The sequence below is a fragment of the Nicotiana attenuata genome, unplaced genomic scaffold (assembly GCF_001879085.1).
Source record: "Nicotiana attenuata strain UT unplaced genomic scaffold, NIATTr2, whole genome shotgun sequence".
In the NCBI taxonomy this organism is placed as follows: Eukaryota; Viridiplantae; Streptophyta; class Magnoliopsida; order Solanales; family Solanaceae; genus Nicotiana; species Nicotiana attenuata.
In genome coordinates, this window is record NW_017674263.1 from 40,072 (window position 1) to 56,606 (window position 16,535).

At 35.8% G+C, this 16,535-nt stretch overlaps 2 protein-coding genes across 7 annotated transcripts; both read right to left on the reverse strand.

The window, feature by feature from the left end:
- Window positions 1-994: 994 nt before the first annotated feature.
- LOC109218304 (CASP-like protein 4D1) lies at window positions 995-4,298 on the reverse strand. The gene is made up of 3 exons (XM_019382653.1): window positions 4,116-4,298; window positions 3,630-3,765; window positions 995-1,349 (listed from the first exon to the last, which is right to left on the reverse strand). Exons 1-3 carry the CDS (start codon window positions 4,262-4,264, stop codon window positions 1,113-1,115), a joined length of 522 nt encoding a protein of 173 aa, XP_019238198.1. The 5' UTR covers window positions 4,265-4,298; the 3' UTR covers window positions 995-1,112.
- Window positions 4,299-5,065: 767 nt separating this feature from the next.
- Window positions 5,066-15,307, reverse strand: LOC109218305. Of its 6 annotated transcripts, none has more exons than XM_019382654.1 (13): window positions 15,069-15,307; window positions 14,906-14,990; window positions 14,705-14,807; window positions 14,439-14,588; window positions 13,610-13,741; window positions 12,806-12,932; window positions 12,686-12,724; window positions 12,536-12,612; window positions 11,544-11,602; window positions 11,054-11,120; window positions 10,744-10,903; window positions 6,491-6,581; window positions 5,066-5,532 (listed from the first exon to the last, which is right to left on the reverse strand). In XM_019382654.1, the coding sequence occupies exons 1-12, from the start codon at window positions 15,204-15,206 to the stop codon at window positions 6,531-6,533; spliced, it is 1,188 nt and encodes a 395-aa protein (XP_019238199.1). In that variant the 5' UTR covers window positions 15,207-15,307; the 3' UTR covers window positions 5,066-5,532; window positions 6,491-6,530. The 6 variants fall into 6 exon arrangements, 5 of the variants coding, with proteins under 5 accessions (XP_019238199.1, XP_019238200.1, XP_019238201.1 ...); XM_019382655.1 differs by having other exon boundaries at window positions 11,054-11,118; window positions 11,543-11,602; window positions 12,516-12,590; window positions 15,069-15,302; XM_019382656.1 differs by lacking the exon at window positions 10,744-10,903 and having other exon boundaries at window positions 15,069-15,301.
- Window positions 15,308-16,535: the final 1,228 nt, after the last annotated feature.

The following is a 16,535-nucleotide window of genomic DNA, read 5'->3' on the forward strand; positions in this document are numbered from 1 at the left end:
ATATATATATATAAAATATTCTTGACACTCTTTTGTGAACAATTCTAAAATGTATTTTTTCCAATAGTAGAGAACATCTTTTTATACACTATGACCAGCACTTAATAAACGTCGCATAATTTAAGATCATTATAGCCGGACGAGAATGTCAGAGCAGGAAACAGACAATCCTTTAAGCAAACCCGCAAATGAAGAGGGAAATAAAAAATCCTTGATAATATGATAATACTAAAGACGGAAAATTCCAATTTTGCTTAAATAACCTAAGCGTTTATTTTTTATCCTAAGATGTCGCTTTGGGGACCCAATTAATTTGAATTCACCATGCATAAGGCCTATTAAAATAGAAAGTGTTTCTATAATGATTTTTTTCATTCTTAGTGCTCGATACTTTCGTTAAGAATGAAGGAATCTTATACATCCCATTACAACCCATGATAGTAAAAATCTGACTGCTACTCCAACCTCGAACAATAGATAATTAGATATATCCCTCTCATACCCATAAAAAAAAGTCTATTTTGTCCTTTTCATCAACCTGACTAGATGGTGAAGGAAGTTAGGCGTTGTCAGAGAGTTTTTCTCAAGTCTAATTTTAGGAGCATTAATTATTATTTAAGCATTTATTGGATTTCATATTCTTGAAGTCAGCAGCTCTCAGTCTTTAATGAAAATTATTGTATATTTTATGGTAACTTTTTGGAAGTACGTAGCGGTCTAAACAATAATTATGGAGATAATTTTGTAATTGGTGTTGTAAAGACCGATTGGTCCGCGTACACAGGGGCGGATTTAGAGTATAAAATATGGATTCCCAGGAACCTAGTTATTTTTGTGTAAATCCTGTATTTTTGTTAAAAAAATTATTAAATATCTATAAATATTTATTTGTGAACCCAGTTATTATTGTATATTATTTTAAGATTGCGACAAGAACCCATAAACTTAAAATCCTGAATCCGCCTCTGCACCTGACAATACCAGCAATAATTTAACAAAATGAATTCTCGTAGTTCTTACAAAATCAAAGTAGAGAGTATTACACCGCAAAATGAAATGACTACAGAAAAAGATGGCAATTGAATTTTTTTAAATTTTCCATCTAGTCAGAGCTAGAAGCCTCTTCCATTGCGATTGGCAGAAGTAAAAATGGTGAGTATAGCCATGGTAGTAAAACCAACAAGGAGTATTCCACTGGCAATAATTCCTCTGTCCAGAAATTTTTGGCTCTTGTCCTGAAATTCCTCAACTCCATCAAAGCTGTCAACTAATTGGTCTATCAATATTTTCAGTTCAATACTGACGCCAAATCCTACGCCAACTCCACTTGCCAACAAGAACGCTATCACCTGCAAATTTCGTTCAAAAATACATGTAATTAAAATATAGAGAATGAATGCAATGGAAATATGTGTTTGATCTCTGATTTTTATGCAATTTTTAAAAACAGATTGCAACTTCTGCTTTTGCCCTTTTGGCTTAAACCAACTCCACTATGATGTTTACACGTTTTACAAAATAAGAGAGACTATTTAATGAAAGATTGGTCCAACATTTGCTATCTTTTTCTCGGATTATTGGATCTTATTAGTTCTAAGCAATTAAAGTGACCACTAATAGTATATTGTACTCCCTCCTGTTCACACCAATTTACTTTTTTATTTTGGTCCAAAATAAGTGTTCATTTATATAATCAAGAAGGAATTCAATTTGTTTTTACAAAATTACCTTTCTGTACATATCCCTAAAAAGTTTTCTTACTTCTCACATTAAATATTTAATTAAGGGTAGTTTAGTCATACTAGGTATTTTTGTATATAATTTAGTATTTTCTTAATGGGCGTGCCAAAAGCAAATTGGTCACTTATTGTATACCAGAGGGAATATTTTATAAGTAAAACAGAGATTTTTTACCCGGCAGTCAAACTTAATGTTTCTTATATCTATAGCTTTACAACCAACTATATTATTCGAAAGCTGATCGGATTTATTCTCTAAGGGGTTGTTTGGTACGCGGGATAATGTGGGATAAAGTATGGTATTAAATTTATATGATATTTGATTGGCGATATAAATTTATCCCGGAATAAATTTATAGCGTCAACCAAACATATTATAAACTTTGTCCCAAATATTATCCCACTGTATCTCGCGTACCAAACGACCCTTGAGTCTGTAATTTCTGTAAAATGAAAGCATAGTAGAAATAGGAAAAAAATATACTCGCACCCGGAGTATACACCAAGCCAATAATTAAATGACACTTTCCATCTTATTCAATTATATAACTAGTATTTAATCATTGTTAACTCCATCTATTTTTTTATATAATTTTAAATAATAACAATAATAATAATATAATGATCTTAAATATTTTCTAGCTATTTCCGTTGTTTCACGAAAAATATATCGAAAGGAAGACGCTATCGTGAGCGAGCAAATCAGGGCTAACGCATTTCCCATTAAGCACCCAAATTCTCCTTCTTTCTTCTTAAATAATTTTTTGTTGCAAGTACACCCTCATTGTATTAATTAAATAATTTTTTTATATATTCTGATAAGTACAATACGACAATATAAGTACAATACTATCTTATTGGTTTTTCCAGGATCTTATAAAGTCAAAAATATACTAGCTTCCACCTTTCCACACTAACTTATAGTAGATCATTCAACTCTTCTTTAACATAAAAATTAGCTATGAAATTACAAAACTAATCACTGTTAAAGGCATTCAACAAGGCAGCCTACAAGATAACTGTTCTACTTAGCTCTAACACGTAAAAATGAAGTTAACTATAAGAAAACTTAGCTTTCGAAGGAAGCATCTTATAAGGTTATTCAAGACGTCTGAGAGCTTCTTTATAAATACCATCATATTATACCATCGTCCGTCCAGATAAGTTTAATAAGCTTAACCAAAGACTTAAAAGTCTAAAATCGAAAAAACACAAAGAGTAATGATAACATTCAGTTATATTAGGACTGTTTCTTACCTTTTCTTAATTTTTTTATTAAAAAAAATCTCTTGTAGTTGTTAGTTTATTTCTATGGTTAACTTAATTAGATTTGGTGTATACATTGGGTGTAGGTAAGTTTTTCCCGTAGAAATAGGCGTCTTTGTGTATAAAGTTAATGTGAAAGTCTTTAAATCGTTTTATACACTTTGGTGTTTACATAAGTACTACACTAGTAAAATTTGTAATTAATATTTGGGCAAGTTACATTTGGCCGGTCGGTCAAAAATAACTATATTTGCTGGTCAAATATACAAAAAAGGCATATTATATATTAATATACAAAAATATATATTTTTCTGACAATTATTTTGGGAGCGACTATATTGTGTATTTTTTTATATCTTACAAGTGAAAGGGAACCTTGGAGCAACAGTAAAGTTATCTTCGTGTGATCTATAGGCTAGGAGTTCGAGCCGTAGAAGCACATCACACCTCTTGGGGTGTGACCCTTCCACAGACACGGCGTGAATACTGAATACTTTGTACACGGGCTACCCTTATATCTTACAAGTGCATTAAATAGGAGAGAGCCGTTTGTATACTACGATAGTAAACAGAAGCATATTATTATATAAATATATAGCTGCTTATGAGTTCATAGAAGAAAACCTTATCTCCGTAAAAATCAAACATCGGCAGAAAGTCGCCCTTAATCAACCTCTTCTCTTTGACGGCATAATACAGTGCGAAAGGCAGCTGAATCAATGAATACAGAACTCCTCCTGCAGCGGCTGCTAAGACATACCTGTAATTATGAGATTGAATCATAAATATTGGAGTAACAATTTTATAAATTTACCTCAATAACAAAGAAGAAAATAAGATTCATTTTTTGTACTCATTGCCAGGCACTATTGTAACCTAGTCTACTTGTTTTATTCAAAATATGGCAGATATTAGTTAACCAGAAAAAACAAACGAACAAAGACAGGTAATTGTTACCAAAAGGTGTAATTGAGTCGTTGATATGCAAGATTTTAACTGGACATAATTCCTGAAATTATATTTATCGTACAAAAACCACACACCATCTAATAAAATACTTTTAACATTTTTCCTTTGCCACCACTTGAATCTGGAAAGAAAGAAATTCACCTGAAGCCTTTGATGTCACTGAATTTGGTTTTGTCACCATCTAATTTGAAGTTGTTTGTAACAATAAGTGCAAGGGCAGCTGCGCACGACGCGAGAGTAAGTATCCTCAGTATAGCAATTGAGTTGATAATTATATTAGAAGTAGCCATTCTATTCTTAGTTTAATTTCTTCTTTCCTTGACACTCTTGAGAACTGGAATATTTTCAATGGTACAAATACATCCTTTTATACACTAATAACCAGCACTTAAACATCGCTGATTTGGTCCAAATGGCCACACCAAAAAGAAATTCTCTGAATCATGTCATTTTAGCTGGACGTGAATGTCACAGCAGGAAACAAACAATCCTTTCCCAATTTAATTTACTTATTTGATTAATAGCGTTGAACAAGCAACGAATCCAAATATATACATAATGCTAAGTGTTAGTCAAGAAAGAAAACAAGATAATGAGACACCTTGTCGTTTATAAACAGGTATTTCTTTTGTATTTGCTATACATACTTTCGGCTGTATTAAAGTTCAAGCATTTAGACGCCAATTGACTTGGTAATCTTAACATTTTTGGACAGAGATGTAGAGGTTCCATTATCTAATGCCAAATGATTCCTTTCTGTCCTGAATAGTAGACCGATTCTAAGGTAAATATTACAAAAGGCCATGGTTTGAATTCTTATGTTACATGAAAATCGAACTGCAATACCAAAAGAGTATTATATGTCCTTGTGGAGCAGTCAAAAATGCCTTCCTGTAAGAACATTTAATGCTTAATCATGGTCAAGTAAAACATATTTCCACCTCAATATGTCCCTTGACTACATATATTAATGTGGTTCTAGTGTGAACACGAGTGTGAATAACTTTTTCCTGTATTTGATTGCGACAACGAAGAAATTCTTTAAACTCAGAATATACCGCAAAGAAAATCAGGCGTATCAAAACAGCTGATATGAAAATGTAAAGCTCTCATATCTCAAGCTACGTAGGCCAGAACAATTAAATAACAAAATTTTGTAACATCAACCCTCACAAAACCCTGGCAATACACAACAGAATCTTACAGCAACCTGTTTTGGTATCCTTTTTCATATTTTTACCACTAACAACAGCATTTTCTTTAGTCAGTAATCTAGATATTTACGAAAATACAAGTTCAAGGAGGCTTTATGCCTCTCTCAAACTAGTGAAGAGACTTATCTTCCACCCTAAACGTATGTACAATGAAGGACAAGCCCTTCTGAGCACTGCAGGGAACATTCTCTCCACTAGCTAATATGCACAAGTAGAGAACCACCTTCAAGCCAAATAGCCTATTAATATCCCAGTGTGCCATGTGCCGCAAGCTTTAGAGTTCAACCTCTAAGTAAGCTTTTTTACTGAACATCAGATGTTTTGTATGTGCGGGTGATTCGGATCTGAAGCAAATGACAAACGACGATGCTTAAGAAGCTTATCTACACATAGTTATGCAAGAAAAATGTTACAGGATCATCCCAAAGATACAATTGATTTCGTTCTTACACAGTACATGTTCAAAGACCTATATCCTATACCGCACCAGTAACCACCACAAATATCTCTTCAGCTATTCAAGGCAGATAACGTAAACTTAAAGGGCTACCTGTGTAAGAAGTTAAAAAGAAAACAGACAAACAAATGATAGATCATGGGGTTTGAACAGGGCAGTGGAACCTGTATGCTTGGGGGTCCATGAATCCCTTTGTCAAAATTCTTCTTTTGCTTTGAAATACCCCAAGCCAGAAAGAGAAAGGCTATGAAACATGATATCTATTGAAGATGATAAAATTAACTTTAAAAGATTAATTACTATTCATACTAGTTCACCCCATGTGAATTTAGCACACCTGAAAAGGTGAAAGAGATGTTTTTTCTTTTTCTACCTTAAACAGACTAATATTAAAACTAAAAAATAAAAAAACGAATAAACCTTAAAGTTTACTTCAACTAAAATACAGAGAGCGATAAAGTTCATTAACTCCTCATTGAATTTATACAATGTTAAGTTTTGTAAGCTTGCTGATTTATTGGTAGTATATATACCATCTTCTACTGAACTTAATAATTTTAAAAATGCTTCCACCAATCAATTAAACACAGCTCAATCTCAAACTTGATGGAGGCTATATAAATCTCTCAGTACTTTCTGCTCTATTCAGCCGATCTTATTTCAATACTGTTTAAGGTAAATTAGGGCCTAAAAAATTAGAGGTAAATCTCACATTTATCTTTAAACAAACACTTATATCTCTAACTGGAATAATAAAAATAGATCAATCTTACGACTTCTTCCCCTATTTAAAAAGAGCTGGCTCCATCCATGTATTTGAAGATTCAAGCATGATAGCACATTACCTGTGCGAATGCATAAATTGCTCGGACGATTCTAGCATAATCAGTTCCAAGCATCTGAATGACAACATCTGCTAGAAGTGTTCCCCACAGACTGCATAAGATGCCACATACAATGTGGTCACAGACTGTGTAAGAACAATACAAGGAGAAGTATATAAAACCAGAAAACCTGAGAACTTAATTCACTGCTTCACCTTCACTAACAGAGACAACAATTGGGCAACCAAGTCATGGAAAGAAATTAAATAAAAGAGTGAACCACATTAAAAAGGAGTTTCCTAACAGTGCAACCTAGAGAGATAGTTCGAAAAAGAAACATCTTTTCCAAGTGAAATGGTTAGGCAAATGCTTCAGGAAAACATTCGAATTCCTTATCAACAAGGTAAACCAGATTATCTGGTCCAGATAGCAAAAAATATGCAGAATTATCTTATAAGCTACAGCCTTCAAGAGCGAACAGTCTTAAGGTCCATAATTCATCATTCAATCATTTACTTTATTTTATCGCCATTCAATCATACTGTTGAACTAACAAGTATACTCTATTGCCTTTGAATACAACTTCGGTTGAAGCATTTGCCACTTGCATCAACCAGTTCGATCCAAACAACTACGAAATCCAATATGACGGCAAGACAGAAAGCAGGAAAACTTGATAACCGCAAAATCCAACATAACCCTACGATTTCTCTCCACAACCCCGTTAAGTACTTGGTTATAGAAAGCTTCAATTTCAATTTTGCAATCTTGCCAAAGAATATAAGCATTCATTTATCCTTAATCCTGATACTGAACGAGCTCTTGTTAGTCCAAGTAATTGCATAAAATGGCAAAGTCACAAAATACAACTCAATTTCGGACCAGATGAGCAAGCTACATGAAGCCTCAATATTCATTGCACTCCATCTGGATCACTCCATTTGGATTCCTTTCATTCCAACGCGGAATATTTTGTCTATCAAGACAAATTAGGGGTTTTCTGTGGTGTCAAATTTAGCTCAGATAAGTGAAACAGCCCAACCCCTACATGTTTGGGCCAGTTGTGTTGGACATAAATTCATTGATAGGTCAATTCGGACACAACCCAAACTACATCTAAAAGTATGGAGTCAATTTTGACTATTAAGGTAGCGTACTTTACCCATTAAAACTCTATAAAACTTTGGATGGATTGATTCAAACCCAATTCATTGACTCAACCCATTTTAACCCGTCCGAACTTGATTCAACCCACTTATTTGACACCCCTAAGGTTTTCTAACATTAGAGGTTCTCCAACTTATTAGTAGGAATAAGTTGTTGAACCTTTTCTCTAATATCTTTGTGAGAAAGCACGGGAGAAAATATATTATTGATGTATATTCATATGTTACAATGAGCCCTATATATATACACACATAACATGTCCTACTCCTAATATATATTGGATTAGGGTTATTTATTTACTCCTATTTACATGACTATTCTAACACTCCCCCTCAAGCTGGTGCATATAAATCATATGTACCGAGCTTGTTACATATGTAGTTAATACGAGGACCAGTGAGGGACTTGGTGAAAATATCTGCAAGCTGATCATTCGACTTCACAAACTTTGTAGCAATATCTCCCGAGAGTATCTTTTCTCTAACAAAGTGACAGTCAATCTCAATGTGTTTAGTTCTCTCATGGAACACTGGATTTGACGCAATATGAAGAGCAGCTTGATTATCACACACAAGTCCCATCTGACTAATCTCACCAAATTTCAACTCCTTGAGCAACTGTTTGATCCAAATTAGTTCACATGTCGCCATAGCCATCGCTCGATATTCTGCTTCTGCACTAGACCGAGCAACCACATTCTGTTTCTTGCTCTTCCAGGACACCAAATTTCCTCCTACCAAGACACAATATCCAGACGTAGAACGTCTATCAGAAGGTGATCCTGCCCAATCAGCATCTGAGTATCCAACGATCTGCTCATGGCCTCGACCCTCAAACAATAAACCTTTGCCTGGAGCTGATTTTATATACCGAAGAATGCGAACAACTGCATCCCAATGACTATCACACGGAGAATCCATAAACTGACTCACAACACTCACAGAAAAGGAAATGTCAGGTCTTGTCACTGTAAGGTAATTTAATTTACCAACCAACCGTCTATATCTTGCAGCATCGCTAAGAGGCTCCCCCTGTCCTGGCATAAGTTTAGAATTCGGATCCATCGGAGTGTCAACCGGTCTACAACCTGTCATTCCTGTCTTTTCAAGAATATCTAAGGCATACTTTCGTTGTGAGATCACAACACCTGAGCTAGACTGAGCGACCTCAATACCCAGAAAATACTTTAGTTTGCCCAGATCCTTAGTCTGAAAGTGTTGCAAGAGATGTTGCTTCAATTTAGTAATACCATCCTGGTCATTGCCGGTAATAACAATGTCGTCAACATAGACCACCAGATAAATACAGAGACTCGAGGCAGAATGCCGATAGAATACAGAATGATCAGCTTCACTCTGAATCATGCCAAATTCTCGAATAACTGTGCTGAACTTACCAAACCATGCTCGAGGAGACTGCTTTAGACCATAAAGTGACCGACGCAAGCGACATACAAAGCCACGAGACTCCCCCTGAGCAACAAACCCAGGTGGTTGCTCCATATAAACTTCATCCTCAAGGTCACCGTGTAAAAAAGCATTCTTAATGTCCAGCTGATAGAGGGGCCAATGGCGAACAGCAGCCATGGATAGAAAAAGGCGGACTGATGCTATCTTAGCCACAGGAGAGAAGGTATCACTGTAATCGAGCCCAAATATCTGAGTATATCCTTTGGCAACAAGACGAGCTTTAAGACGATCAACCTTACCATCCGGACCCACCTTGACTGCATACACCCAACGACAACCAACAGTAGATTTACCTGAAGGAAGAGGGACGAGCTCCCAAGTACCACTCGTATGTAAAGCAGACATCTCGTCAATCATAGCTTGTCGCCATCCTGGATGAGACAATGCTTCACCTGTAGACTTAGGGATGGAAACAGAGGACAAAGAAGATAGAAAAGCATAATAGGGTGATGACAAACGATGATAACTCAAACCGACATAATGGGGATTAGGATTAAGGGTGGCCCGTATACCTTTCCGAAGTGCAATCGGTTGATTAAGAGGAGACAAGTCCGCAGTATTAGCAGGNNATTACATCATAGAAACGAGATATGTCATTAGTGTATAGATTACGAGCCTTTTCCCAAACTAAATAACATGTCTGGAATGGACGGAACAAGGGCATCAACTTGGAATCAATAGATCGCCACAGGATACTACATAACTGAGCATCGACCTTCTCCCACTGTGTTTTGGCCTTTTCATCACCTTCGCTAGCCTTTTTTGTTAAATGATCTTGAACTCCTTGACCTTTACACCACAACTCGACAGATGAAGCCCAATCTAAGTAGTTTGAACCTCCCATTAAAGGTTCTGAGGTAATCATAACACCGGAACTGCCAGAACCCGGGTTTCTAGACCCGAAAGCATCGACTCCCAAAGACATGGTTGGATTATCACCAAATAACAAAAAGAATCAACTGAAAATTCTCTGAAACAGATGAAGAAAACACTGTGTTTGCCGGAAAAGTACTGTAGCTGCCGGAAAAATCAGTGTAGTTGCCGGAAAAACTCAAAGTGGTCGGAATCAAACGAAAAAGGTATGGACAGACTCGGAATTACTAGGCGATCCGACTGTCCAACTGGAAGATTTTCAAAAAATGGCCGAAACAGTGCTCACGCGCCGGCGCGTGGGGGCGCGTGGGTCAGATTTGCCGGAATATCGCCGGCGCGTGAGGGCGCGTGAGGGGGTGTTTTCCGATGGGGTTTACTGGGGTTTGGTCGCCGGAGCCTTGGGAATCCTGTGGTGGTGTTGGTTTTTGCACAACACTGATAATTAGTGACTTTGACGCAATTAGTCACTTAGGTCACCGGAAAATTGCACGGTGACTGAGTTGTTTCTTCCCGGATATCGTTGGAATGACGCACAACGATAAATTTCTCACGGTTGCTCTGATACCATGTGAGAAAGCACGGGAGAAAATATATTATTGATGTATATTCATATGTTACAATGAGCCCTATATATATACACACATAACATGTCCTACTCCTAATATATATTGGATTAGGGTTATTTATTTACTCCTATTTACATGACTATTCTAACAATCTTGATTCTCTTCTTTATATGAGGGCTCTTAAATCTAAAAGAGTCACCTGGTCCAGATAAACACATCGAGCATAGTGGATTGACCTGAATGGGAGCAAGATGTCTGCTATGGATCCTACAACTGAAGGAAGAGGATTGTTGTTCCAGTAGCTCTCTTTATGGAAAAAGAGGAGTTCTTTGATGATAGAGCAATGTCTACAAATGATGCTAATGAAACAGCAACTTTTAGTAAAAAGGACGGCAAGCAGAAGAACTTTGTGAACTTTATAGCAGATATAAACAAGTGAAGCATATCGTTCTTCTAAGAAAGTAAAACAGTGAAAGACACGGCAGTGTTTCCAGCACAAATGACATTACATTGGACCAAGAAATGTCATCATGCTCCTTAGGCCAAAGTAACGGGAGGCAGCACCTGCTAAGCCCTGTCAAAACCAATAAACAATGATGTCAGCATGTATTTAGAACTCGACAAAAATTGTAGTTTTTGAAGCAGAGCCTGAAAGAGAATTACTAACCTAATAATTCATTACTGATACGGTCTTTCTAAGTCTACATTTTTCCTTTCCATTTATCTTGTGTTATTTGGTAACTTAACCTAATAATTCAGCAGTTATGGGCTTTCAGGATCAACTATCTTCAACCAAAATGCACAGAAAGTGGGGAGAATCTTAAGGAAATTAAGGAGTATGCTGCGTTATTCAGCGAATAAGATAAACTGATGACCGCTCTTCCTATAGAGGTCTCTGCAGGACTTTATGTCAGTAAAACAACTATAGGCAGTAATCTTCTGTAGTGAAGCAAAATGGGCAACCCTCAAACCAATGTATATTCATAGGATTCTTAGACCTTTTTTGCCGCCAGCATGGCCAATCTGGACTCCAGGTTAAGAGCCGCCACTTCTCCACCCTAAAACAAACAAGAGCCATGTGAAGCCAAGAAAATCATGTGAGAGAATCACAAATCAACTATTATAACTTATCCAGTAAGATACAACAATGCAGGAAGACTTTATTAATATTTGTCTTTGGTATGCCAAAGCATCACTATTTCTGAAGAACCATCTCTTTCTTATGTTTCTTTCCCTCCAAGAGATTTCTGTTAAACCATTTGGTTGCTACATATGAATAGGAATTTCTGGAAAGTCAACTTTTTGAACCTTAAACTTTTACAGCATCTCATAACCGGAAATTTTTGAGAAATATGATTAGGAAAATTCATTGTAAGGGATCCTCCAAATTAAGTCGTGCAAAATTTGCAGGATTCATTTAGGAAACTGATTTAATCTTGATCTTAAATTTCCTTTTTCTTTTCAAGCAAATGCATGCAACAAAATGATATTCCATTTATTTTACTTTTACTTGCTACAACTTTCTCAAAAGCACATTCCTATTCTTAACATTCAACAAAGCCTATCTTTTAGCAGATGTATCCAAAACAGCTCTAGATTACACTGCGTTTGTTGTTTCTGTTTCTGTTTATCCAAAACAGCTCTCGATGTACCAACACAATGCCGAGACTACATAACTTTTCCATGAGTTCATATTCGAGCGAAATCCTTAAGAAGAAAAGTGGATTAACAAGACGCTAACCCAGAAGAAAAGTGGATTAAAAAGACACTAAAACCCAGACCAAATAATTTCCTCTAAAATAAATGGTTAATCATTCTTCTTTTTCATAGTCATTAATGATTAGCCAATTTTAAGACCATAATTCACAGGTGAAAGAAATATAGATCCAGATGTCAGAGCACATTGCGGGAACAGTAAAGAGACCCATTTAAAGTGTCTAACATATGCTACAGTCTCCAACAAATAAGCACCTTTTTAAGGACTTCCTTACTTATCTGATAGTTGGCAGCCTCCAATAGCATCTTTCCAGAAAATCTCCTGGCTAACTAGAAAAGCAGTAAACACGGTCTGTGGTAACAAACAGGATGAAAGCACAGGATAAGGAAAGCAAATTGCAGAAATCACAAGGTATCAATATTACCCCGTTGTATATCCTCCCCAATGTTAGCACCCCGCCACCCTAGAACATAAAGATCAGGTTAACTAAAGCATGACCAAAAGGCTCAAAAGATTCACAAGTTTCCAAAACATAAGAATAAACCTTTAATATTACTGAACGGGCTCCTTCAGCCCCAGCTTTTATTGCGGCAACTGCTTGCACCTTCCACTTACTAAGCCCAAACTCTAGATTACCATGCCCATCAGAATCATCTGAGCTCTCTTTCGAGCTGTGGAAGATAGATATTCTTCTCGTAAGGTCCATATAAGAGTCAAGATTTCCAAACAAACAGAAGTAAAGAAGATAAAATCACAGCAGAAGATGAAATGTAGCTAAAACCTCCTATATAGAAACTGGAGAATGGAGAGATGTTTGGTAAATTATTTTGTCAATCAACCTAGCCTTGAAGCGTGCCGAAATCCAATGGAACTGATCGGGAAAGAGAAGTAAATGAGGGGGAGAAAAACAATAAAAACTATCTATTTGTCCCATTTTATAGGACTCATTCCATTTTCTGACAACCTAAATTGTTTACAACATTCCATTAGTAACACCATCTTTTTTAAGTTGAAATCCACTAGTATCATCCTTCTATAGTACTATACAACTTTCACAAGTTCCACAAATTTAAACTCATTTTACTAATCAAATAGGATAATATTTCTCTATTAAACTAATTCTCCAATCACTGTCTTAAAATTTTCTCTCTACTATTTGTATAAGACAAGTGAAATAAACATTGTAAACTTCATAGCTAATAAAATAGTATCATATAAGACAGAGGGAGCATGCGAAATAACTGGCGCAAAAATTCTTAAGGCATCCACAGTAACAAAACAACAAAAATAAGTCCCTCTCCTCAACCACACCATCTGTTCTCACAGAATCAAAAGGAAAGGGGCTTACCTTGAGTACTCCTGCAGCAGATGAAGAAAAATCTCTGCCTCCAGGTCCTCTGTAGACAATTTGGCTGAACACCTTATACTTAATTTTTCCCTGACACCAAGCAATACCTCCCTATATGATGGTCTCCTACCCCTAGATTGAATTACAAACAACATTAATCACTGCCACGCTGAAACAAAGTAAGAACTAAACTAAAAGAATCGCGCTGTAGGTCAGGAAATGCCAAAACACTGTATATCAAACTAGAGCTGCATCGGGTGATGAACACCAGTTATATCAGTTTCATTTTCAAAAAAGTCTAATTTCATCAAGCTAGAGATGATCGGGTGACGATTACCAGTTATTTTGGTTTCATTATCAGAAGTCTAACTTTATACAAGTAACCAATAAACATCACTACCATTTGAACTCCACATACTCAACCACCGAATCCTTAAATAATGAGCTATCAATAGCTTGAGTTGCGATTATTCATACTTCCGAGGGGCATCCATGTAATTTGCATGTAGAACATTAATGTTATCACAACGAAACAAGTTTGAACAATGAAGATAACATGCATCTGATTTTTCAGAACACAATTCAATTGTCTATCCACCCGTCATAGCAACAAAGTACCCTCCACCAAACCCCATGAGAGAGAGTCATACTTTATTTATGCCCAATTTTACAACCAAACACTATATTGATACTGTAATAATGTGCAGCTGAGTGATCTATAGTTTAGCATATTTTTACGATGGTTCAAACTCATTGGAGTAATTGGACTGAAAAGCATTCTAAATTTTGTTGAAAACACAAGTATTCTAAATAAACGTAATAGAGAAACCTCAATGTGGAGCGAGCATCAGCTGCAAGGTATAAAAATCTCGATTCAAGCATCGACAAAAACTCCTCCCTCTCCTCCAGGTCTTCTCCAATCATAATGTAGTCAATTTCATCTCTCTTTGCTACTGACTTCAACAATGGGCTGAAGTAACTGAAACCATAACCGCACAAGAAGGCAAATTTGTTTAGAAATGTCAAAGCACCTTACTTTTTCAGTAAATCACTAAAAGCTTAGGACTAATGGACTATAGTGCTACTGTTTATTACCTTGGACCAAATAAAATTCTTTGAAGTTCGTAGAGTTCGGAATCAGTCGCGAGTTCAAGCACGGACCGAAGATCCGGGTCAACTTCACTGCTGCCGCTCCCTCCTATAGCGCAATTCACAATTCATAGTAAATTAACAGTTAAAAGACGGACCAGCAATGAAGTTTAAGTTGAAATGTCATAAAGCGCTTTAAAAATATACCTTGAGACTGACTTGAAAGCACGGCGCGGGGAGGATTTACCAGTCGCCTTGAGCCGGAGCTTCGACGGAAATATAATTTGATAATCTAAGAAAAAATTTAACAGAGTTCATACGGAGTAATACAACTAAATGGAGGCATAGAGAATGAGGAATGTAAGGTTACCTTGTGACTAGAGGAAGTAGCGAGAAGACAAGTGACAGGGAGAAGAAAGGGAGGTTGACGTAGATAGCCAAGATGAAGTGGCCGCCGGTGGAATTGGTGGCTCAACTGAACGGAGTAGGAAGCTCCGGCAGTACCCATTGTTGCGGACAGAGTCTGCTCTGTTCTGCTCGGTCCAGGGAAAGCAGATGGCCAAAATTGGAATTTGCTTATATTGACGGAAATACCTTATAGTTCTCCAAAATGAATACAAAATTCACGAGATAATGACAAAAATGATCCCTTATTTTTTTAGAGTAGGTTTACGATGGTCCTTCAAATATGAACCTAACATTTTTAGTCCTTTAAATATTCAAAAACTTAGTAATAATTTTGGTCTCCATCCACTTTAAGTTTAACACCTCACAAGCTTCTCACTTAACTTTCGTCTTTGGATGCCTCACGTGAGGTGTTAAAATAAACTCCAATTCTTTTGTAGAAGCATTAATGTCTCTCTATTTTACAAGTGCCTATGGTTTGTGCTTCTTGCAATTTTTTAGGCACGTGACGAGAGTCCAGTTAAAAAACTAACGTGTTTAGAATTTTGATTAAAAGTGCACCACCTTGTTAAAGAAAGAGGACTACTAGTGCAACATGTGAAAGAATATGTGTTATTTTGTTGAGATATTTTCAGAAACCACTATGTTTTAATGATTATTAGCTTGCTATAGTTATTATTTACTAAATTACTTTCTATAGCTATGTTTTAACTTGTTATAGAGTGTATTCAATGTATTTAAGCTAATGTATTCATGAATACAATACAATAGGAAAAGTCGGCGGAAAAAAGGGAATTACAGCTAATGTATAGACTGTATTCATATGTATTCGCGAGTTGTATTCGTGAATATAGTAACGGAATTTACGGGGGAAAAAATCTCTTCAGGTATTTAAAAACGGTAAGTGAATCAATTAACGCGATAGACTCCTAATATAACTCAACAAACTCAATTATAACACACAAAATTTGTATTTTCAGTTATAGAAAATATTCTCAACCAAAAAACATCCCAAAAACAGAGCAATCTTCAGAGATTCAATCCATCATTTCTTTTTTTAGTGGTATCTTTACTAAAATATTTTTTAGCGGTATCTTTACAAATAGATTTATATATTGAAATTATATAATTACATCGAATACAGTTAAATACATAAAAATACATTGAATACATGAAGTATAGCAGGTCATCTATAGTGCAAAAACATATGAATACACACTGCAGATACATTTGAATACATATATACATCTGAATACATAAATTATATTAATTAAAAAAAAACATATGAATACATTCTACAATATATTGAATACATACTGCTGAATATATACTGCTGGACAGAACAGTGAAACATTGAAATTATATAATTACATTGAATACAGTTAAATACAGTGAATATATTGAAAAAGTAAAAAAAACTAAAGACAATGAA